Source organism: Micropterus salmoides, unplaced genomic scaffold (genome assembly GCF_014851395.1).
Source record: "Micropterus salmoides isolate LMB-PRFRI ecotype aquatic unplaced genomic scaffold, ASM1485139v1 Ms_hic_scaffold_19, whole genome shotgun sequence".
In the NCBI taxonomy this organism is placed as follows: domain Eukaryota; kingdom Metazoa; phylum Chordata; class Actinopteri; order Centrarchiformes; family Centrarchidae; genus Micropterus; species Micropterus salmoides.
The window spans coordinates 120,619-143,600 of NW_024041039.1; the positions used below are offsets into that span (position 1 = coordinate 120,619).

A 22,982-nucleotide genomic window follows, 5' to 3' on the forward strand; every position below is an offset into this window, starting at 1 on the left:
CTGTAAATAAACATGTAAAAAGAAAAAAAAACTTCCAATAAATGTTTTTAAAGTGCGTGAATGAATCCAAACTTGTAATCCTAACCCTGCGTCGTCAGCATGTGTAAGCGTAGCCTGAGTGTGTGCAGTGGCAGCAGAGGAACACTTGCTGAAGAGACGGAGCTCCAGCTTCACTGGTGTTGTGCCGAGTTGTCCACACCTTGCTGGACTTTCGGATAATTTATCAAGGTTGATGAACCACACAAAGAACGGCTACTTGACTACTTGAAATAGACCCGCGAGGAACTGCGACGTGCAGGCAGCTGTCGGCAGCACGGCAAAAACTCTGCACAAGACCGGTGAATGGCAGGCGCGTGTGCAAGAGAGAGAGAAAAATACACGATTCGACTATCAGTCGACTACAGGCAGGACATGCTGATTCTGATTCGACTATGTAAATCCTTAGTCGGGGACAGCCCTAGTAACCAGTCAACAGGTGGCTGATTAGAGGCAGAGTTACCGGGTTATAGCACAGGAATTGTTCCTGACACTGAGTCAGATTCAGCTGTTCATCAGAGTGAAGGCTTGTGGGAAGAAACTGTTCCTGAGTCTGTTGGTTTTGGCGTACAGTGCTCTGTAGCGCCTACCAGAGGGGAGGAGCTGGAACAGCTTGTGTCCAGGGTGAGATGGATCTGCAGTGATGTTTCCTGCCCGTTTCCTGACTCTGGAAACGTATCAGTCCTGAATGGAGGGCAAGTTGGCACCGATGATCTTTTCTGCAGTCCTGACTGTCCGTTGTAGTCTGCTCCTGTCCTTTTTGGTGGCAGATCCAAACCAGACAGTGATGGAGGTGCAGAGCAGAGACTGGATGATGCCTGTGTAATCTATCAAATAACTGAAGGACTCAGTAATATTTCAGTAGTGAAATGAGGTTTACTGGATGAACAGAAAATCAAAACGAAAGTAGACAGGTGCATAAATTTGGGCCCCCCACAGAAATATCACATCAATATTTAGCTGAGCCTCCTTTAGCAGAAATGACGGCCTCTCGACGCCTCCTGTGGCCTGTAGTGAGTGTCTAGATTCTGGATTTCCTCCTCGCAAAACATCTCCAGGTCAGTTAGGTTTGATGTTTGCAGAGCGTGGACAGCCTGCCTCAAATCACCCCACAGATTTTCAGTGATATTCAGGTTTGGGGAACATTGTACTTGTTCCTCAAGTAGATTTTCAGCAGTGTTTTGGGTCGTTGTCTTGTTGAAACATCCAGCCGCGGCGTAATTTCAACTTTGTGACTGATTCCTCTATATTATTCTCAAGTATCTGCTGATCTTGAGTGGAATCCATGCGACCCTCAACTTTAACAAGACTCCATGATGGAACCTCCACCAAATGTTACTGTGGGTAGCAAGTGTTTGCCATCTTTGTTTCATCAGTCCACAGCACCTTCTTCCAAAATGAAGCTGGCTTGTCCAAATGTGCGTTTGCAGACCTCAAGCGACTCTGTTTGTGGCGTGCGTGCAGAAAAGGCTTCTTCCGCATCACTCTCCCGTACAGCTCCTCCTTGTGCAAAGTGCGCTGAATTGTTGAATGATGCACAGTGACACCATCTGCAGCCAGATGATGTTGGAGGTCTGTGGTGGAGGTCTGTGGGCTGTTGTTGACCGTTCTCACCATCCTTCACCTTTGCCTCTCTATTTTTACTTGGCCTGCCACTTCTGGCCTTAACAAGAACTGTGCCTGTGGTCTTCCGTTTCCTCACTATGTTCCTCACAGTGGACACACTGACAGCTTGAATCTCTGCGATAGCTTTCTGTAGCCTTCCCCTAAACCATAATGTGTAAAATCTTTGTTTTCAGGTCATTTCACAGTTGTTTTGAGGCCCCCATGTTGTTTCAGAGGAGAGTCAAAGAGAATAACAACTTGCAATTGGCCACCTTAAATACCTTTTCTCACGATTGGATGCACCCGTCTATGACGTTCAAGGCTTAATGAGCTCACCAAACCAACCAGCCTAATGAGTCAAAAGACCGATTAAATTTTACAGTCAAGTTGACATGTCGACAGAGTGGAAGCATTTTAAGGTGTCTGCAGAAGGTGTTCTGCTGAACTGTCTCAAGCACATCCACTGACTGGATGAATTTTGTGCGAGGAGGATGCACATGTGACAACGTCTGGTTTTCAAAATAAGGGGCCTGTACAGGATAGAAATAAAAAGTTAAAAGTAAATGGACTCATGTAATTTACTTTACCGGACCCCTCAGGCCCCGGACCCCCCACCATAGTCTTTCCACATCCTGTGGAAACAGAGGAAAAAGCTCATTTTGACTGTTTCATTTATGCAGTGGGAAAAAAAGGCAAAAGAAATAGAAAAACTCAAGTTCAGTTCAGGGACCGCGTGGATATAAGGTGTATTTTAAATGTGCAACGTGCTGTGTGGGAGTTAGAGGCCAAAACCCGTTCACCTTGATAATAACGCCACCACTTCTGTCTGAGGTGTCTGCAGCAGAGCCGAGAATTTCACTGACATACGTTTCTACTCAGAGAAGCTTAAAGAAGCTGAACTAGTGTTTGAGCGAGTCGGACCTTCGTCAGCGTGGACACCTTAGACGTCCTCTCCTGGCTCAGTCCCACTTCTCTCCTCAGACCTTCGAACAGCTGCCACATCTTCCTTCGACGCTGCTTCTCCAGTGCGTTGTGATTTAAGCGCTGCAGACAAACAACAACAGCAGAAAGTCAGCTCAATATTTTCAGCAAAGCCGAGGAAAGCCACGTTGTGAAAATACCAACAGTAAACCAACCAGTAAAACTTCACTAAAGTAAAAGCACAGAAGCATCTAGATGTAAATGAGTATCACAGGATGTTTGAGACTGGTGGGTGGAGCTCGGAAAGAAATTTAATCTGTGCTCTAGCAAACCATTTCATCAGAAACACGTACAGATGTAAACGCTGATGAGCCAGTGAAATGTTTTTCCAGCAACCCGACGTCAAAGAATAAAGTAGTGTTTGTTTTAATGGACTCCTGTAACCTGTTTAATACTTCCTGTGAAGATAATCCAGTTAATCTTGTTTCCATGCTGTAAATACGCTTCGAAAGTAATTAAGAGTGAATCTGAGCAGGTCCAGAGCAGAACCCGGGAGAGCCGGACGGGGGTCCGGGTAGAGCAGACGGGATGAGCGCTATGTTACTATGAACATTTCACTTTTACCTTTTATTATAGCAACTAAACGCTCTTCTTCTACAATCGGCCTAATTTAATGATTTAACTGTGTTCATCATGTTAATTTCATCTGTAAAATGATCCTCTCAGTTTAAAGAGCTCCCACAGGGCTCAGCTTCATCTTCTTTGGCCTTTGATGGGAGCGTTATGTTCACTGCTGTGAGCGGAGGTCAGGTGCAAAGAAATAAACTTTGAATATCGAATGTCTGCCCACAGATCCGCCCTGGTTTTAATAACACCTTGTTTTGAAAGCCGGACGTTGTCACAAGTCTGGCGCAGCTCGGTTAGTCTCGTATCGTGTAACGTTCAGACTTGAGCAGCTCAGAGCAGCAAAGCACGTCACAGGTCTTTAATGTTCTTATGAGACGAGAAAAAATAAGTTCAGTTCATTTTGAAACTGTATTTAATGTGAAATACTGCAGTAAGTAAAAGTGCTGCGCTGCCGTGTTACTGATCAGATTTTATCAACTTCTGTTTGTAAAATCTTGATTTGAAAAGTAAAATTTCTATGTCTGAGTTGTGGCGGAGTAGAATTAGAAAGACTACAGTAAAAGTACCTCAGAATTATACTTCAGCCCAGTACTAAAACCCGCCGTTGGGGGCGACCCTGAACCCCTCTGCTGGTTTTACTGTGACAGATTTTAAAAGCTTCCTCTTACGTGGACGCTTACGACCTCCCCCGTCTCTTCTCCGCTCTCCGTCTCTTCCGTGAAGTCTGACGAGTTCTCCGTCTCGCTGCTCGAGGACGCCTCCACATCCACCGTGTCCGACGGCCGCTTGGCCCCGCCCTCCGTCTCCGTCGTGGTAAAGAGCCCCGTCTTGTCGTCCACGCAGATGATGTCCAGGTCCACCAGGCCGCAGGCCGGCTCAAGGCTGAACCTGTCAGCAGGGGGGTACGGCGGGGGTCCGGGTGTGGCCCCTGACCCGGACCGTGCTGGAGCAGGAGGGCATGGCGGTCTGTGTGCGGCCCCTGCAGGGGTCTGGATGTTGGTGGTTTGTGGTGAAGCAGGTTTCTCCTGGAATTTAGGAGCCACAGGGGCCGCAGACACCGCCGCCGTTCTGACCCCAAGCTCGGCCCTCGCACCTGCGGAGGTGTTGAGGGAGACGAGGTTCATCGGGGGGGCGGGGGGCTGGAGGACGGTGAAGGCGCCGGCGGCAGTCACCACTTTGATGGGGGGTCGGGGGGGCAGTTTAGGGCAGGTGACGACAATGGGTTCCTTTCTGGAGGCGGCGGGGATGATTTTAAAGGTGCACGTCCCCTTCTGGGCCAGGAAACCAGAGGCGGGCCGGAGCGGGGCCGAGAGGGGGGCCACGGAGAAGGACTGGAGGCCAGACAGGGAGGAGAAGGAGGGGGAGGGGCCGGTGGAGGTTGTCACTGTGGTCAGAGGGCGTGTTTGGTTCCCAACAACAGCGGCGACTGCAGGCTCACGAGGTGCAGCAGGGAGGACCGAGGGGGAGGGGGCACCTGGAGGGGGAGGAGACAGAAAGAGGGGGGAGGAGTCAGTCACTGGTTTACAGCGAATCATGTCGGTGCTTCAGCAGTACTCAGTAAGAGTAGTGACAGCGCCACAATGTACAAATACTCTGATGCAAGTAAAAGTCCTGCATTAGAAAGAATACTTGAGTCAAAGACCAAAGTATTAGTTAATTATTGTACCGACGGGGCCCCAGGGGTCCTTCACCCTGCTCTTCCAGTGCTTTTCTGTTACTGCTCGTCTCTTCGTGCCGCTCGGAAACTGCAGCCGGTGTGCGGCTCGTCCTGCGCTGACGGAGTTCAGCTGAATTCCTGCTCTGGAGTTCATGTTTTAAGTTTTCATCAGAAGGTTTCTACACCTTCCTTGTGGACAGTGACGCCCGTCCGTCAGCTGGTTGGTTTGCCGGGTTGTGTTCAGACCGCGGTGGAAACGCTCACAGTATGTGTCCTCACTAACCGCAGCTTTAACGCCCCCCCCAGTCCTGTACTCACCTCTGGTTCTGAGCTGGCTGATGGGAACCAGTTGGACCAGTTTACCGTCCGGTCTGCGGTAGTACTGAAGGCCTGACGCTGCCTGGACCGGCTGCAGCACCATCCTCTGACCGGTGGAGGGGGGCAGCGGGGGGCCGGGAGCCGGGCCCGGTACGGGAAGCTTCCCGTGAGGGCCCGGGACCTGAACCATCAACAGCTGAGGGCCTTTAGAAGCCGGATTTCCAGGTGGAACCACCGAGCTGCTCACCTGACAGTCTGAAACACACCAGACCAGATGGATCACGGGTTATTTATTAGAGTCTCAACCTGAGGGGCAGGACCCGTCAAGGGGTCACGAGAGACACCCGGCTGAACGAGTCCAGCAGCACGTGTTTCACATAAACTCAGAACGTCTGAAACACAACAATTAAACATGACCGGACAGATTAAATATTTGAAGTCTCTGCAAGATGGTTCTCTCTCACAGAAGTGAAGCAAAATCAATATCTGCGTTCCAAGAAAGGAAATCAAGCTGAAAAGTTATAAACCACAGGAGGATGTTCATCTAGACTAAAGGTTTCCAAACGAAGACACAAATATCTGATCAGATAAATAAAAAGAAGAGTTTCACCAGATGATTACTGAATCTCCTTTTTCGCCATTTCCAGGGAATGCAGTTTGCTTTGCTTGTTGATGATCTGTAATTTAGCCTTTTCTGTTTAAAACAATTATTTTCCTTTTCACATCTCCATGAATGTGTTGATCACTTTAAAATATCACGCTTGCTGCCCAGCCACTATTTTTACCTGCCTCTTTTATTACGGGCATCCTGAATGATTGTGGCAGCAACACGGAGCAGCTCGTTGTTGAAGCACACAGAGGAAGCTGAGCGTCGTGCGTAAACCAGGACTGTTTTATCCGCCCTATTTTCTCTCTGTGCATCTCCAAAATGACTGTTGACTGTGAATAAATAACAGCTGGCAGCTGCTGAGTGAAAGTTAGTTTCACCGGCGACATCCTGTTTACGGACTCACCGTCGGACATCGCTTAAACTGCGCATAACCGGAAAGGTGTTTGCCTGATTCTCTAAATGTTTGCATCTGCCCAGCTCTGTGCTGTGAGAAGCGCCCGACCAGCGCTGATCAGCCTAACAGCGCGCAGCCTGGCTGACGGCTCATTTCGGTTAACGAAGCCTAGGTATGAAAGAAAACTGTAGCGAAATTAAAAGTAGATTACCGGCCCACAGAAAATACTGAGTAAAGAGTAAAAGTAGGCTGCAGTTTTAAAAAGGTGAACGTGAAAAGGTGACTTATTATTATTTATTTATTTATTTTGTAACAAGTTAGTCCCCGCCCTGCCGCTGGCGTCCCCAGTAAGTAAGAGCAGCACAAAAGAAACGTAATATTGAGGCGCTTTGCTGCAGCTGCCTCAAGCGAACTTTTCAGCACCACCTTTGCCTCCTGTCTCCTTTTCTACGGGCCTCCCTGATTTTTTGTCCGTTACATCATGAATGTAACTGCACGAACGGAAAGAGGACGAGAAACTTTTCTTTCTGCTCTGTAAATAATATAAATCTACTTTTGATTTATAAATTAATCCTGTAGCACATAAACACATGCTGGAATATAACTTCACTTTTTATTTATTTGCAGATAAACTATTGGTCACTGATCTAAATATATAGATAATAAAAACTTCTGTGATGGTGATTCTGTTAATAAACTGGTCTTTCGTATTACCTGACGGGGGGGCGGAGCTGACAAAGGCTGAAGGTACCACTTTGACCTGATTGGCCCCTCCCGTAGGACCCGGGAACACCGTCACAGTGACGACCCGGGACTCAGGCGCTTCCCCCGCGGGCTGGTCAGAGGAAGCAGCCGATTGGCCGACCTTCACTGCTGCAGGCTGAAGCCCTGTGACACACAGACGGTCGGTTTGAGGCGTTAAAGCAGCGGCTGCTGTTGTTAGAGAGCACTTGGGACCCCGGCCTTTACTTTTGGGACCCCAGCCTTTACTTTTGGGACCAGGCCTTTACTTTTGGGACCCGGCCTTTACTTTTGGGACCCCGGCCTTTACTTTTGGGACCCCAGCCTTTACTTTTGGGACCCAGGCCTTTACTTTTGGGACCTGGCCTTTACTTTTGGGACCTGGCCTTTACTTTTGGGACCTCGGCCTTTACTTTTGGGACCTCGGCCTTTACTTTTGGGACCCAGCCTTACTTTTGGGACCTGGCCTTTACTTTTGGGACCTGGCCTTTACTTTTGGGACCTGGCCTTTACTTTTGGGACCTGGCCTTTACTTTTGGGACCCAGCCTTTACTTTTGGGACCTGGCCTTTACTTTTGGGACCCAGGCCTTTACTTTTGGGACCCAGCCTTTACTTTTGGGACCCGGCCTTTACTTTTGGGACCTGGCCTTACTTTTGGGACCTGGCCTTTACTTTTGGGACCCAGCCTTTACTTTTGGGACCCGGCCTTTACTTTTGGGACCCCGGCCTTTACTTTTGGGACCCCGGCCTTTACTTTTGGGACCCCGGCCTTTACTTTTGGGACCTGGCCTTTACTTTTGGGACCTCGGCCTTTACTTTTGGGACCAGGCCTTTACTTTTGGGACCAGGCCTTTAACTTGAGGAAGTACGATAAAGAATTGTGCGTTCACCTGTGGAGGAGGTGGGCAGCGTTAACACCGTGACCGACGTCTGAGGCCTGGGTGGGGGGGCGGCAGCGAGGCCAGACACCACAGAGGTATCTGAGGACACGGTGATCAGGGTCGGTCCTGGACTCTGGTTCTGAGGAGGTTTAGAGGAGGAGGAAGAGGAAGGAGAACCTTGTTGGTTCCTGTTGGAGCCCACCCGGCCGGTGAGATAGGCTGCCAGTCTGTTCGCAGGATGGAGCGCCCCCATCTTCCCCAACTGGATCTTAGCCAGAGGATAGAGCTTCCCGTTCACCTGCAGCAACAGAAGAGAACATCACAGATCTGACATCTCTCTGGATTTAAACTTTCAGTGATTCTGGAGTCAGATCTGAAGAGAAAACAGAAAATGAAGCACTCAGGTGACAACATGTTGAAAGGAGTTTCTGAGTGTCAGGGCTGAACGATTTGGGAAAAAAAAAAAAAAACGAACTGCGATTTTTCTGCCTGTTATTGAGTTTACGATTCGATTTTCGATTGTTGTACTGAAGTTCAGCTAAAGTTCAATATTCACTGCCAGTCTGTTTTTGACGGAAGCTGCGTCAAGCAGCACAGAGCAGATGAACCAGGCAGGAAGTCAGCCACAGAACGGCATAGAGAACCCGGTTTTCAAAATAAAACACCCTTTGCAGACTCCCGATCATATATCAACTTTAAACACAGTTAAACCGACAAAAGGAAGAAACTACGTAGCTACTTAACCACGGCAGAAGTCAAGCAGCAAAATCAAGCTGCGATCTGCAGCTGAAGCACACAAAGAGACACATTAACAACGTGCAGGCTGAACGCCGCGCTGCCGAAACACGGCAGTGTGAGTTGATGCCGGACAAAACTGCAGCGACAGCTGGCGCCTGAGTCGGTTCGGCTGGCGCCATTATCGCACGTTTTCCTTTAGTTTGGTTTGTGGTAAAATGTGCACGCTCTGTGCTCGCTCTGATTGGTGGGTAGGACCTTAACAGCAGGCGCATGGCGAGTAGGTCAGATGTATAAATTAACCTACATTTTAATCGCCGTCCTCACAATGAGCTAACGGCGTTCTTTCAAACTGAAAACGATTAATCGTTCAGCTCTACTGCGTGTAAATAACCAGATCTTCCATCTACTGATGAGGACAGAGACGCCGCAGCTGAAGCGTCATTTAAAGTGTCGGCCGAGGTGAACGAGTTTATCTGTGGGTGGAGTTTACTCAGTCGTCATAGAGATCGGGGGGGGGCGGTTCAAAGTGGATTATTTAGATTCTTTTTTATTATTTTTGTCTAATTTTAATTTGATGAACTCCACAAACTGTCTGAATGTTCAGGAACCTGCGGTAAACCCACATGTGGCGTTCTTACCTGGACCGTGTGCTCTGTTGCCCCCTGCTGCTTCCTGTTGGCTGAGAGGAAGCCGGCGGGCGAGATTCCCGTCAGGAAAGGCAGAGCCATGCTGACCCTCTCCTCCTTCGACCTCAGCTTCGCTCTCTCTCCCCCATCACGCACCTGGTGAGCTGTTGATCCTGCCTCTTCCTCGATGTCACCGTCCTCCACCTCTCGCTGCCAGTCTTCGAGAGGCTCCGCCTCTTCCTCCTCCACCTCTCGCTGCCAGTCTTCGTGAGGCTCCGCCTCTTCCTCCTCCACCTCTCGCTGCCAGTCTTCGTAGGGCTCCGCCTCCCCGAGCACCTGTTTGAGGTGTTCCTGCTGAGAGACACGAGGTAAATGTTACAGATCAGTCATCGTGTTGTCAACACTGACGGCTGCAGAGTCACATGATATAGAACATGTGACACATGGCATCGTGGGATTGCTTCCAGGCAGTGGAGGACCACAGATTCTTGCTACCTGCTGCCGGTTTGTCTCCTTCTGGTTTTCTGGCTGTGCTGGTTGTTCCTGGTCCTGTTGGGGTCTGGAGATGTGGATTTTGTACTGGATGCAGCTGTCGGCGCCGCTCTCCTCCTGCGTCTGGCTGATCGGACTGATGAGGTACTTTCTGATCCAGAAGGGTCGGTTCAGTTGGTCCATAGCCATCGCCTCGCACAGCTTCTTCAACACGTGGTTCCGGTCGGCGTCGCTCAGCCACTTACATTCCGCCAAGATGATCAGACGCTTCGATGGCTTCGGCTCCGCGGGAGGGGTGGCGGGCCGGCCGGAGGGCACCGGCTGGACCGGTTCACCTGCTGAAGGAAAACCCAAAACCTGAATCAGTTTCCAAAAAGTCACCACGGAGAGTGATGCTCCAGATTATTATTATTATTCATTAACGTCGTCACACAGGACTTAGATTACACGCCAACAGAGAAGATCAGCTGATCCGAGTCTCTCAGGTCTAAACCAGCTCCATGAAGCAGGCTGATCCTGGTTCAGTTTGCTGGGTTCATTCAAGACACAGTAAGAACTGCTTTGTGATGGGATGGCGGCGTTGATGTCACTGAACCCACCTGGGGGAGGAGGTGGGGGTGCTGCCTCTGTGTCCCTGAGTGTCAGGTCTCTCTGTTTCAAAGCTTTCAGCCGAGCGCCGTTAGACTTCAGGCCGTTAGACTTCACGTCGTTAGACGGATCCTGCAGGACAAACATCAGACGGTCAGTAAAAGCAGATCTTTAGGGACATGAACTGGGACGGTGTTTCCCACGCATAGACGACGCCCGCCCAGGTGCGTTGACGGCGTCCCGCCCAGGTATGTTAACACCCAGGTGTATTAACGACCTGGTGTATCAACCGCGTCCCGCCCAGGTGTATTAACGCCCAGGTGTATTAACAGACGCCCAGGTGTATCAACGCCCAGGTGTATTAACGACCTGGTGTATCAACCGCTTCCCGCCCAGGTGTATCAACGCCCAGGTGTATTAACAGTCGCCCAGGTGTATCAACGCCCAGGTGTATTAACGACCTGGTGTATCAACCGCGTCCCGCCCAGGTGTATTAACGCCCAGGTGTATTAACAGTCGCCCAGGTGTATCAACGCCCAGGTGTATTAACGACCTGGTGTATCAACCGCGTCCCGCCCAGGTGTATTAACGCCCAGGTGTATTAACAGACGCCCAGGTGTATCAACGCCCAGGTGTATTAACGACCTGGTGTATCAACCGCTTCCCGCCCAGGTGTATCAACGCCCAGGTGTATTAACAGTCGCCCAGGTGTATCAACGCCCAGGTGTATTAACGACCTGGTGTATCAACCGCGTCCCGCCCAGGTGTATTAACGCCCAGGTGTATTAACAGTCGCCCAGGTGTATCAACGCCCAGGTGTATTAACGACCTGGTGTATCAACCGCGTCCCGCCCAGGTGTATTAACGCCCAGGTGTATTAACAGTCGCCCAGGTGTATCAACGCCCAGGTGTATTAACAGTCGCTCAGGTGTATCAACCGCGTCCCGCCCAGGTGTATTAACAGTCGCTCAGGTGTATTAACAGCCGCTCAGGTGTATTAACAGCCGCTCAGGTGTATTAACAGTCGCTCATGTGTATTAACGCCCAGGTCTATTAACAGTCGGCCAGTTGTATTAACGCCCAGGTGTATTAACAGTCGCTCAGGTGTATTAACGCCCAGGTGTATTAACAGTCGCTCAGGTGTATTAACGCCCAGGTGTATTAACAGTCGCTCAGGTGTATTAACGCCCAGGTGTATTAACAGTGGGCCAGTTGTATTAACGGGCAGGTGTATTAACAGTGGGCCAGGTGTATTAACGCCCAGGTGTATTAACAGTCGGGCAGGTGTATTAACAGTGGGCCAGGTGTATTAATGGCCAGGTGTATTAACAGTGGGCCAGGTGTATTAACGCCCAGGTGTATTAACAGTGGGCCAGGTGTATTAACGCCCAGGTGTATTAACGCCCAGGTGTATTAACAGTCGGCCAGGTGTATTAACAGTCGGCCAGGTGTATTAACAGTCGGCCAGGTGTATTAACAGTCGGCCAGGTGTATTAACAGTGGGCCAGGTGTATTAACGGCCAGGTGTGTTAACAGTCGGCCAGGTGTATTAACAGTCGCTCATGTGTATTAACGCCCAGGTGTATTAACAGTCGGCCAGGTGTATTAACGCCCAGGTGTATTAACAGTCGCCCAGGTGTATTAACGGCCAGGTGTGTTAACAGTCGGCCAGGTGTATTAACAGTGGGCCAGGTGTATTAACGGCCAGGTGTGTTAACAGTCGGCCAGGTGTATTAACAGTGGGCCAGGTGTATTAACGGCCAGGTGTGTTAACAGTCGGCCAGGTGTATTAACGGCCAGGTGTATTAACAGTCGGCCAGGTGTATTAACAGTCGGCCAGGTGTATTAACAGTGGGCCAGGTGTATTAATGCCCAGGTGTATTAACAGTGGGCCAGGTGTGTTAACAGTCGGCCAGGTGTGTTAACGGCCAGGTGTATTAACAGTCGGCCAGGTGTATTAACGGCCAGGTGTGTTAACAGTCGGCCAGGTGTATTAACAGTGGGCCAGGTGTATTAACGGCCAGGTGTGTTAACAGTGGGCCAGGTGTGTTAACAGTGGGCCAGGTGTGTTAACAGTGGGCCAGGTGTGTTAACAGTGGGCCAGGTGTGTTAACAGTGGGCCAGGTGTATTAACAGTCGGCCAGGTGTGTTAACAGTCGGCCAGGTGTATTAACAGTCGGCCAGGTGTATTAACAGTCGGCCAGGTGTATTAACAGTCGGCCAGGTGTATTAACGGCCAGGTGTGTTAACAGTCGGCCAGGTGTATTAACGGACAGGTGTATTAACGGACAGGTGTATTAACAGTCGGCCAGGTGTGTTAACAGTCGGCCAGGTGTGTTAACAGTCGGCCAGGTGTGTTAACAGTCGGCCAGGTGTGTTAACAGTCGGCCAGGTGTATTAACAGTCGGCCAGGTGTGTTAACAGTCGTCCAGGTGTGTTAACAGTCGGCCAGGTGTGTTAACAGTCGGCCAGGTGTGTTAACAGTCGGCCAGGTGTATTAACGCCCAGGTGTATTAACAGTCGGCCAGGTGTATTAAGTTTATAAAACATCCCGCTGATGCAGGAAGTCAGCTGACACACAGAAGGGGGCGGGGTCAGCAGGTGTGTTTATGCGTATATTTCCTCTGTTAATGTGAAGACTTAACGGCCATCTTTTAATCTGCTGACTCCTTCCTGGTGATCCGGCGTCTCGGTGCTGCTAACTGTTAATGTGGCAGCTACAAACCAGCTGGACCTGACAGCAGCTCTTAGAGTGCGCCGACCTTCCTTCTAAATGAAAAACACAGACCAATCAGGAGCTTTACCCTCTGCTTCCTGGTCTTCTTCTTCTTCTTCCCCGTGTAACCTCTGACCCGGGCACAGCTGCTGTCGTCCTCTCTCCTCTTCTGGAAACAAACAGAATCAGACTGATCAAAGAACTAAAACACAAACATCATCTGCTACACAGACGAAAGACTGAGTCCTTACGGCGGGCCGGGACAGAGATGCTGGCTCAGGGATGTGGACCGGGTCTGGATCCGAGTCTCCAACGTCCCTCTTCCACAGAGTCCGGACGCGCTCGGCAGGCTGGGAGACGGTGTCCGCCTCCTTCAGAACTAGAAGCGGTGAGAAACCAGGCAGCAGGTGAGCATTTCATTTCATCAGATCCAGCAGATGATTTATTTATTCTGTCTTTACAGTCCACAAACATGTGAGAGATGGCGCCGACTGCCACGGCACGCCATTTCTATGGTGGCGTCTCTGCTTGTTAATAACACTGAATCATCGCTGGTTCATGAGCGCCAAGCACTTTTCGATATCTGGGATTCTTTTGGGAGCTTTCGCATGTTGAGGGTGGACATGGTGCAAATCCTCCACCTCTTCCTGGTTACGGTACCAGAGGAGCTTCGCCGCCGGGAGTCAACTTTCCTGCCCCGGGTGAGATCTCGCAGGACACGCCGGCGAGCTCGCGGTACACGTTCTGGTCAGAGTGTGAAGTTAAATGCACGGCTGGGAAGGACTTACATGGACCCGTGTGTTGGTACTTGCTATAATCATCTGGATTTGGCGTTTTCAACCCGTTTACCCGGCGGGCCCCGAGTCCGGTCAGCTGTTGCAGCCCTGTTGGACTGGGGGGAGGCGGTTGCATTGCGTCGCCGGTCGATGCGGGAACAAAAGGTCCAGATCGCTCTTCTGAACGTCCGGTCTAACATTAAATATTTGAATTCCCACGCTCTAGATTTTCTGCTCATGACCAAGACGTGGGTGCGTGAGGGTGACGAATCGCCACTGATGGAACTTTGTCACGCTTTAGATTTAGTTTGAAGCTGTGGTTTGTCGGTGTCAGTTAATAATTCAGTGCTTTACCAATTTCAGATCACTCGCTGACGTTATTTGACATTTCTATCCCTAATTCATGTAGCGCAGGGAAAATGGTGCCGAAGACAAGATATTAGCGCTAGTGCTTTAAATGACCTTAACTTGAACCAACCAGATGTGATGGATCCAGGTTTTAGCCTTTTCTGCCTCACAGACAACTTTAATGGTGCACTCTGGGATTTGTTGGCACGGGGCGCTCCAGCTAAGACACGGAAGTGTCCTCTAAAAAATCTTACACCTTGGCTAAATGAGGAGCTACCGACTATCAGAAGCAGCTGCTGAAAGGTTGAGCGTCAGTGGCGCCATACTGAGCTTGGAGTTCATTATCGGCACGGCACGCCCGCCAGTCTGCGGCACAGGCAGCTTCTTCTAATGCGATTCTGAATAATAAGCATCACCCTAGACTTCTATTAGGACTGTCGATAGACTTACACAGCAGCCAGTAAGTAGCACGGATCTGTCAGCACGTGATTTATGACGTATTTTCATGAGAGAGTTGAGGACGTCCGAACTTCGACATCCCAGTCAGATGTCGGGGGATCAGACTGCGCTACCACCATTTTCTACAGGACGGCGCCGATTTCTTTGGCTGAACTAAAACTGTTGTGACTGCGAGAGGAACCACTTGCTCTCTGGATCCCTCGCCTGAAGTATGGCCAACATTAGGACTGTATGTTTCAGCTCTTTTAAACCTTTCGCTTTTTTTCCGGCTTGCTTCAAATCTGCGGTGGAAGAAACCAAATCTGGATATAAACTCGAAAAATTATAGAGCTGTTTCTAATTTGGCCTTCTTATCTAAAGTGGTCTCAAATCAGCTTTTAAAATTTCTCTCATCTACTAATCTTTTTGAGCCGCTGCAGTCTGCTTTTCTACAGAAAGGCGGTAAACGCTCTGTTACTGGCTGCTGACACAGACTTAACGTCGGTAAACAGAAAACGTCCTGCTACTCAAGAGAAGAGATGATAGCTGTGGGACCAGCTAGATTAGGTCATTTGTATGACAAAGTTACTCTCCATTGATGATTCGGTCATTCATTGCGAGGAGAGAGTAAAGAATCTCGGGGTCGTTTCTGATCGATCACTTTTGTTTGATTTGCATATTAAAGAAGTATTGGTCCTTAAAGATGCCGGGGCCCTTATTCCTGCCTTTCTTACATCTAGGCTGGATTACTGTAACGTTCCGTTCTCTGGGCTGCCTAAGAGAAGTCTGCGAGGTCTGCAGATGGTCCAGAATGCTGCAGCTCATATTCTGACTGGATCGTGCAGTAACTGCTGTGCCTGTTCAGGTTAGAGCAGACTTTAAGGTTTTGTTGTTCTATCTGTCTGATCTTGTAAATTCTTATGTGCATACACGGGTGCTGCGCTCCCACGGGACATGACCTAACGCCAACAACCGGCAGAAACTAGGCCGACGTGTTCAGGTTTTCAAATCAAAGCTTAACACCTTCTTCTTCACTTTACTAGCAGTTTGATTGAAATAAATGGATTATTATTACTACTATTATGTAGAAACAGTCAGCGTGAGCAGAGTGGATCACACACAGAAGGTGTATTTTATCTGAATGGAAACAGCAGCTGGTTAGCCTAGCTTAGCATAAAGACTGGAACCAGGGGGAGACAGCGAGCAGACGTCCCCTGCAGGACGAGTCTGAGGCTTCATAAAGGTGGTGCAGGTGGTGTACTCACCGTAGGCCATCTTCATCCTCCTCTTCCTCTTCCTCTTCTTGTTGTTGTCGTGGCGCGAGGGGCTGGAGTCGGACCCGTCCAGGTTCTTGAGGATGACCACCTTCTGTTTGAGGCAGCTGCAGCCCAGCATGCAGTGCGGCCGGCCGCAGTGGCTGCCGGTGGAGCGGTGTGCCAGGCTGGAGCAGACGCATCCCAGCCTGCAGAACTCGTTCAGGCAGGGAGGGGCCCGTCTCCGGACCAGCTGGATGGGAGCGGTCGGGTTCTCGCTGACAAAACCCTGAGGAGAAACCAGAGGGGCGGAGTCAGGGTACGGCACATGAACCAGGGCGGCTACAGTGAGGACTGTGTTAACACGTTTAAAGGTAACGCACGTGTACACGTCTAAATTAAGTACCAAAGTACAAGTACGCATTATGCAGAATGGTACTCACTAGTAGTAATACCACAGTGAAGTACTGAATGTAAAATTTTACTTAGTCCTCCTAATTATTTTATTCTTATTTCAGAATAATGTAGATTATATTTATTGAAACTGAAGGAATTCTTTTTCCTTTTTCTTCTTTTCTGCAAATGAATATTTGGGGGAATAATTTCCTCCGACCACTGAAATTATTTAAAAAGGTAAACAGAAGAGGAGCTGTGCATAAAAACCTCATAAAAATTAAAACCACAAGAGCAATAGTGCAAACGAATAGGAAATTAAATGTGGACTCTTAAACATCAGATCTCTCTCTTCTAAAAGGTGTACTAGTAAATGAACTAATATCAGATTATGATATTAGCCTAAATGAATCCACCCCTCCCAGTCATATTAATACTCACATTCCTCGAGGCACAGGCCGAGGAGGTGGAGTTGCAGCTATCTTCCACTCTAGCCTACTAATCAGCTCTAAACCTAAATTAAACTATAACTCATTTGAAAGCCTTGTTCTTGGTCTTTCGCACCCAAGTTGGAAATCACTGCAACCAGTTCTTGTCGTTATAGTGTACCGAGCACCTGGCCCGTACTCTGAATTCATATCTGAATTTGCAGAGTTTTTGTCAACTTTAGTCCTTAAAAGTTTAAATTGATGGGATTAGTTTTCCAGTAGGACGAGTTAAAGGACCGAGCTTGTAAATCACCGAAAATGACCTTTAAATTCAAAATGGCTGACTTCCTGTTGGGTTTAGGGCATCGCTCCCAGAGGCTTTTTTGTAGGTCTGGAACAATCAGGAAGCTTCCGGTCAGAGAACTGAGGCGGACGTGGAAGAACCTTAACCTGCATTCTCTCCAGCAGCCAGCAGGGGGCGACTTAAACCTGCGTCCTCTCCAGCAGCCAGCAGGGGGCGACTTAAACCTGCGTCCTCTCCAGCAGCCAGCAGGGGGCGACTTAAACCTGCGTCCTCTCCAGCAGCCAGCAGGGGGCGACTTAAACCTGCGTCCTCTCCAGCAACCAGCAGGGGGCGACTTAAACCTGCGTCCTCTCCAGCAGCCAGCAGGGGGCGACTTAAACCTGCGTCCTCTCTAGCAGCCAGCAGGGGGCGACTTAAACCTGCGTCCTCTCCAGCAACCAGCAGGGGGCGACTTAAACCTGCGTCCTCTCCAGCAGCCAGCAGGGGCGACTTAAACCTGCGTCCTCTCCAGCAGCCAGGGGGCGACTTAAACCTGCGTCCTCTCCAGCAGCCAGCAGGGGGCGACTTAAACCTGCGTCCTCTCTAGCAGCCAGCAGGGGGCGACTTAAACCTGCGTCCTCTCTAGCAGCCAGCAGGGGGCGACTTAAACCTGCGTCCTCTCTAGCAGCCAGCAGGGGGCGACTTAAACCTGCGTCCTCTCTAACAGCCAGCAGGGGGCGACTTAAACCTGCGTCCTCTCTAACAGCCAGCAGGGGGCGACTTAAACCTGCATTCTCTCTAGCAGCCAGCAGGGGCCCTCCAAAATCAATCATCTTGTTGATAGTGCTGCAGGCTCGCTGCGAATGACACTCGACTCTGTAGCCCCGCTAAAAAATAAAATACTAAAACAAAGACGGTTAGCTCCATGGTATAATACTGAACTCGCAAATTAAAGCAAATATTGCGGAAACTTGAGAGGAATTGGCGTTCCACCAAACTGGAAAATTCTTCTTTAATTTGGCAATATAGTCTTAAAACTTCGCCCTCCGTAATGCCAGAGCAGCGTACTACTCGTCATTAATAGAGGAAAATCGGAACAACGCCAGGTTTCTTTTCAGCACTGTAGCCAGGCTGACAGAGAGTCACAGCTCTATTGAGCCAAGTATTCCCATAGCTCTCAGTAGTTACGACTTCATGAGCTTCTTTAATGATAAAATTCTAGCTATTAGAGACAAAATTCACCAAGACCTGCCCTCAATTGGCACCGACTTATCTCTAAACTCAGGAACCTTAGAAACAGCTGTAGAACCAGATACATGTTTAGACTGTTTTGCTTCCCTCAATCTTTACCAACTAACTTCAATAATTTCTTCATCTAAACCATCAACCTGCCTCTTAGACCCCATCCCGACTAGGCTGCTTAAAGATGTTCTACCCTTAGTCAGCACCTCTATACTAGATATGATCAATCTATCTTTATCAACAGGCTATGTACCACAGTACTTTAAAGTAGCTGTAATTAAACCTCTTCTGAAAAAGCCCAAACTTGATCCGGATGTTTTAGCCAACTATAGACCTATATCTAACCTTCCATTTCTCTCTAAGGTTCTGGAGAAAGCAGTTGCTAAACAGCTGTGTGACTTTCTACAGAGCAATAGTTTATTTGAGGATTTTCAGTCAGGATTTAGAGCTCATCACAGCACAGAGACAGCACTGGTGAAAATTACTAATGACCTCCTTATTGCATCAGACAAAGGACTTGTCTCTGTACTGGTTTTATTAGATCTTAGTGCTGCATTTGATACCATTGACCATCAGATCCTATTGCAGAGACTGGAATATTAATTGGCATTAAAGGAACCGCTCTAAGCTGGTTTAAGTCCTATTTATCAGATCGATTTCAGTTTGTACATGTTAACGATGAGTCCTCCATGCACGCCAAAGTTAGTCCACAAGGATCTGTCCTCGGACCAATCCTCTTCACTTTATATATGCTTCCTTTAGGCAATATTATTAGGAAATATTCCATAAACTTTCATTGTTATGCAGATGATACTCAGTTATATCTATCGATCAAACCAGATGAAACTCATCAGTTAGCTAAACTTCAAATGTGCCTTCAGGATGTTAAAACCTGGATGACCTGTAATTTTCTAATGTTAAACTCAGATAAAACTGAAGTTATTGTTCTGGGGCCTAAGCACCTCCGTGACGCATTATCTAAAGATATAGTTTCCCTTGATGGCATCGCCCTGGCCTCCAGCACCACTGTGAGGAATCTTGGAGTTATCTTTGATCAGGACATGTCGTTTAAGTCTCACATTAAGCAAATTTCAAAGACCGCCTTTTTTCACCTATGTAATATTGCGAAAATCAGGAACATCCTGTCTAAAAATGATGCAGAAAAACTAGTCCATGCATTTGTTACTTCTAGGCTGGATTACTGCAATTCCTTATTATCAGGCTACTTGAAAAAGTCCATTAAGACTCTTCAGCTGATCCAGAATGCTGCAGCTCGTGTTCTGACAGGAACCAGGAAAAGAGATCATATTTCTCCTGTTTTAGCTTCTTTGCATTGGCTTCCAGTAAAATCCAGAATAGAATTTAAAATCATACAAAGCTCTTAATGGTCAGGCACCATCTTATCTTAAAGAGCTCATAGTACCTTACTACCCCACCAGAGCACTGCGCTCCCAGAATGCAGGGTTACTTGTGGTTCCTAGAGTCTCCAAAAGTAGACTAGGAGCCAGAGCGTTCAGCTATCAAGCTCCTCTCCTGTGGAACCAGGTTCCAGTTTGGGTTCAGGAGGCAGACACCATCTCCACATTTAAGAGTAGGCTTAAGACTTTCCTCTTTGATAAAGCTTATAGTTAGGGCTGGCTCAGGTGAGTCCTGAACCATCCCTTAGTTATGCTGCTATAGGCCTAGACTGCCGGGGGATTTCCCATGATGCACTGAGCTCCTCTCTCCTCTACTTTCTCTCCCTCTGTATGCAACCTCATCCCATTATTGCATGTTACTAACACAACTTCTCCCCTTTCTGGTAGTCTTGTGCTTTCTCGTCCCTCTCCTCTCTCCTCCTATCACTTCCTGCAGGTTTTCTGGCTCTGGAGCTGTGGAGTCTGGATCTGTGGTTGCGGGTCACCTGCTGCCCCCGTGTTCCTGCTCGACACCCTCTGCTGCAACAACTATTGTTACTAGTCCTATTATTATTATTGTTATTATAATCATTAACATTACGATTGTTATCATTAACACTACTATAAATATCTGTACCATTTTTCATTTAGTCTATAGCAACATCACCTTTACTGTCTGTACCTCTGTGTGGATATTGTGTAGGCTGCCTCCCTTTCCCTCCCTCTTCCTTCCTTCCTCGCTCTCTCTCTCTCTCCTTCACCCTAACCAGTCGAGGCAGATGGCCGCCCACCCTGAGTCATGGTTCTGCTCGAGGTTTCTGCCTCTTAAAGGAAGTTTTTCCTTGCCTCTGTCTCCTAGTGCTGCTCTTGGTGGGAACTGTTGGGCTTCTGTAAATAGCATCATAGAGTACGGTCTAGACCTGCTCTTTATGAAAAGTGCTGTGAGATAACTGTTGTTGTGATTTGGCGCTATATAAATAAAATTGAACTGAATCGAAATTGAAGCGCATTTTTCAGTCAGATGTCATATGTTTAAGTGCATGGGCAAAGTGGTGCGCAGGCGCCCCCTACAGAGTGGGTAACTCTCAAATGTCCAAAGTCTTTGTGGCAGACGCATCCCGTCCAGACCACAGATTGTATAAAAGAAGTGGAATTAGTCATCGGGACGCCACCTGTTTGTTTGTGGACTGCCGTTTTGAAGCCTCGAGTTTGGCGCCGTGGGCACAATTCACTCTAGCCTGGTTGATAAGTCATTACGTTGGCGACTTGCCCCGCCCTAAAGCCTCCCCTGCTTCCTGGTCTCTGTTCCTCTAAATGGGACCATATTTTACTAAATGAACATCATGCTGTGTTGAAGAAGATTTGAAACTAGCGACTGAGACCATAAACTCATCAGGAAAGTGTTTACTGAGGGAATAAATCAGCTGACAAGTAGAAACATTTTCTCACAGACTTCTATACAATCACATTCTTTCTGCAGGAGTCGCCCCTGCTGGCCGCTAGAGAGGACGCAGGTTTAAGGCGCCCCCTGCTGGCTGCTGGAGAGGACGCAGGTTTAAGTCGCCCCCTGCTGGCTGTTAGAGAGGACGCAGGTTTAAGTCGTCCCCCTGCTGGCTGTTAGAGAGGACGCAGGTTTAAGTCGCCCCCTGCTGGCCGCTGGAGAGGACGCAGGTTTAAGTCGCCCCCTGCTGGCCGCTGGAGAGGACGCAGGTTTAAGTCGCCCCCTGCTGGCCGCTAGAGAGGACGCAGGTTTAAGTCGCCCCCTGCTGGCCGCTAGAGAGGACGCAGGTTTAAGTCGCCCCCTGCTGGCCACTAGAGAGGACGCAGGTTTAAGTCGCCCCTGCTGGCTGCTAGAGAGGACGCAGGTTTAAGTCGCCCCCTGCTCAAGCCGGATCGATTGATACCCCCCCCCTCCATCACAGTGGAGTTCCGTTCTAAATCTACAGGCCTGTAAAGCATGGGAGTGCTTTTGGTGACAGGAATGTTGATGAATACTCCTGTTTTTATCAATATTGCAATGTTTTGTCATTTGGAAATAGGTTGTACGGACTGAAAAAGTGTTTTAAAGATATCTATCAATATAAGTCAGCATTTTAACAATAAATATTGCTAAAATATGGAAATTCGCCTGGTATATTTGAAAATGTTGTATGATAACTGTTTGTTTTCATCAGATTTACAGTTACAATTGCATTCTAGGTGTATTAGAAAATATTCAGTTGCATTAAAAGCTAACTCAGGATGGTTTTGATGGTTTATTGCATCAAAGTATAGTTTTTTTTTTTACCAGGCAAGTCAGCCATTTTGAATTTAAAGGTAATTTTCGGTGATTTACAAGCTCGGCCCTTTAACTCGTCCTACTGGAAAACTAATCCCATCAACTTAAATCTTTCGCCACACATTCTGAAGGCTTTGCTGATGAACAATTGTGCTATTTGGGAGGTTTCGCCAATGGGCGTATCCGTGGCATCGACGATCAATGATTCACCATTAAACAGGACGTTTACATGCACGGAAAGAGTCCCGCCCTGAACACATCTACATGCCAACATTCAGTTATATTTATAGCACCATCTACAGGCAACAAGAAGTGAGCTCTGTGTCTCGTGTTTTACAAGTTTTCAGCGCGTTCCACACTTGACGTACTGTTACACAACGTTTAGTTACCAAGTGCTCTCTAGCGCCACATAGGGGTCACAGGAAGTGACATTTAAGTCCTTTTTGGAGAAGGGCCCGGTTGGGGACTGTAGCTTAGGGGGCGTGGTGTGAGCGTGGTTCTCGGTGTAGGTCAAAGTTCATCAGACTAGAAGGCGGGGGCGAGGGGACGAGGGGCGCAGCGTGAGCGCGGGACAAGAACAAATTGAGCGAGAGACTTTAATTATAATTTCACTCTTTATGCTAATGCTATAATGCCCTGTGTATTTGTATAATATTGCGCTTTAAATAAAGTTTTTCTTTAAATCAAGGGCTTATGTCAACTACAATGTTCACACAAGCGTGGTACATATTGCATGTGCAGAACCGACCATGTGCTGCGGCTCCAGCCAATCATTACAGACCGTGAGGGGGCGTGGCATGAGCGAGGGGCGTGGCATGAGCGCCAGGGTCGCTGCACGAGTGGTGCTACAGTCTGGACCTCATCGCCTTTTTGAGGAGTCCATATGCGGTCCATACGAGTCCAAAATGCGGGATAATTCAGGGCTGGGTCTCCCGACCTCCAACCACGGTCTCTACTTTGGGCTCGGCGCCGATACCTGCAGCTGTGATCTCTCACCTTTAGTGTGAAGAGCGAGGTCAGAGCGATGGTGGCCCTCTCCTCGGTGATGCTGGTCCGGAGGCGGCCCTCCCACACCACCCCGTCCTCCAGGTCCTTCTGTCTCAGCAAAGCTCGGGTCATCATGGGCCCGCTGTCCTTTCTGTAAGAGTCAGCGCTCTGATCGACGGCAGTCCCGAGCTCAGAGTCTGACTCCAGC

The 22,982-nt window shown here is 48.7% G+C and overlaps 1 protein-coding gene across 1 annotated transcript in view; it reads right to left on the minus strand.

The window, feature by feature from the left end:
• LOC119909971 (MAX gene-associated protein-like) overlaps window positions 1–22,982 on the minus strand; it is a 48,907-nt gene that overhangs the window by 9,656 nt on the left and 16,269 nt on the right. The window contains 12 exon segments of the mRNA XM_038728276.1: window positions 2,563–2,685; window positions 3,858–4,663; window positions 5,165–5,419; window positions 6,883–7,056; window positions 7,801–8,089; window positions 9,168–9,509; window positions 9,651–9,985; window positions 10,247–10,367; window positions 13,040–13,120; window positions 13,203–13,330; window positions 15,779–16,055; window positions 22,784–22,982. Of these exon segments, the coding sequence (XP_038584204.1) occupies window positions 2,563–2,685; window positions 3,858–4,663; window positions 5,165–5,419; window positions 6,883–7,056; window positions 7,801–8,089; window positions 9,168–9,509; window positions 9,651–9,985; window positions 10,247–10,367; window positions 13,040–13,120; window positions 13,203–13,330; window positions 15,779–16,055; window positions 22,784–22,982 (3,130 nt within the window).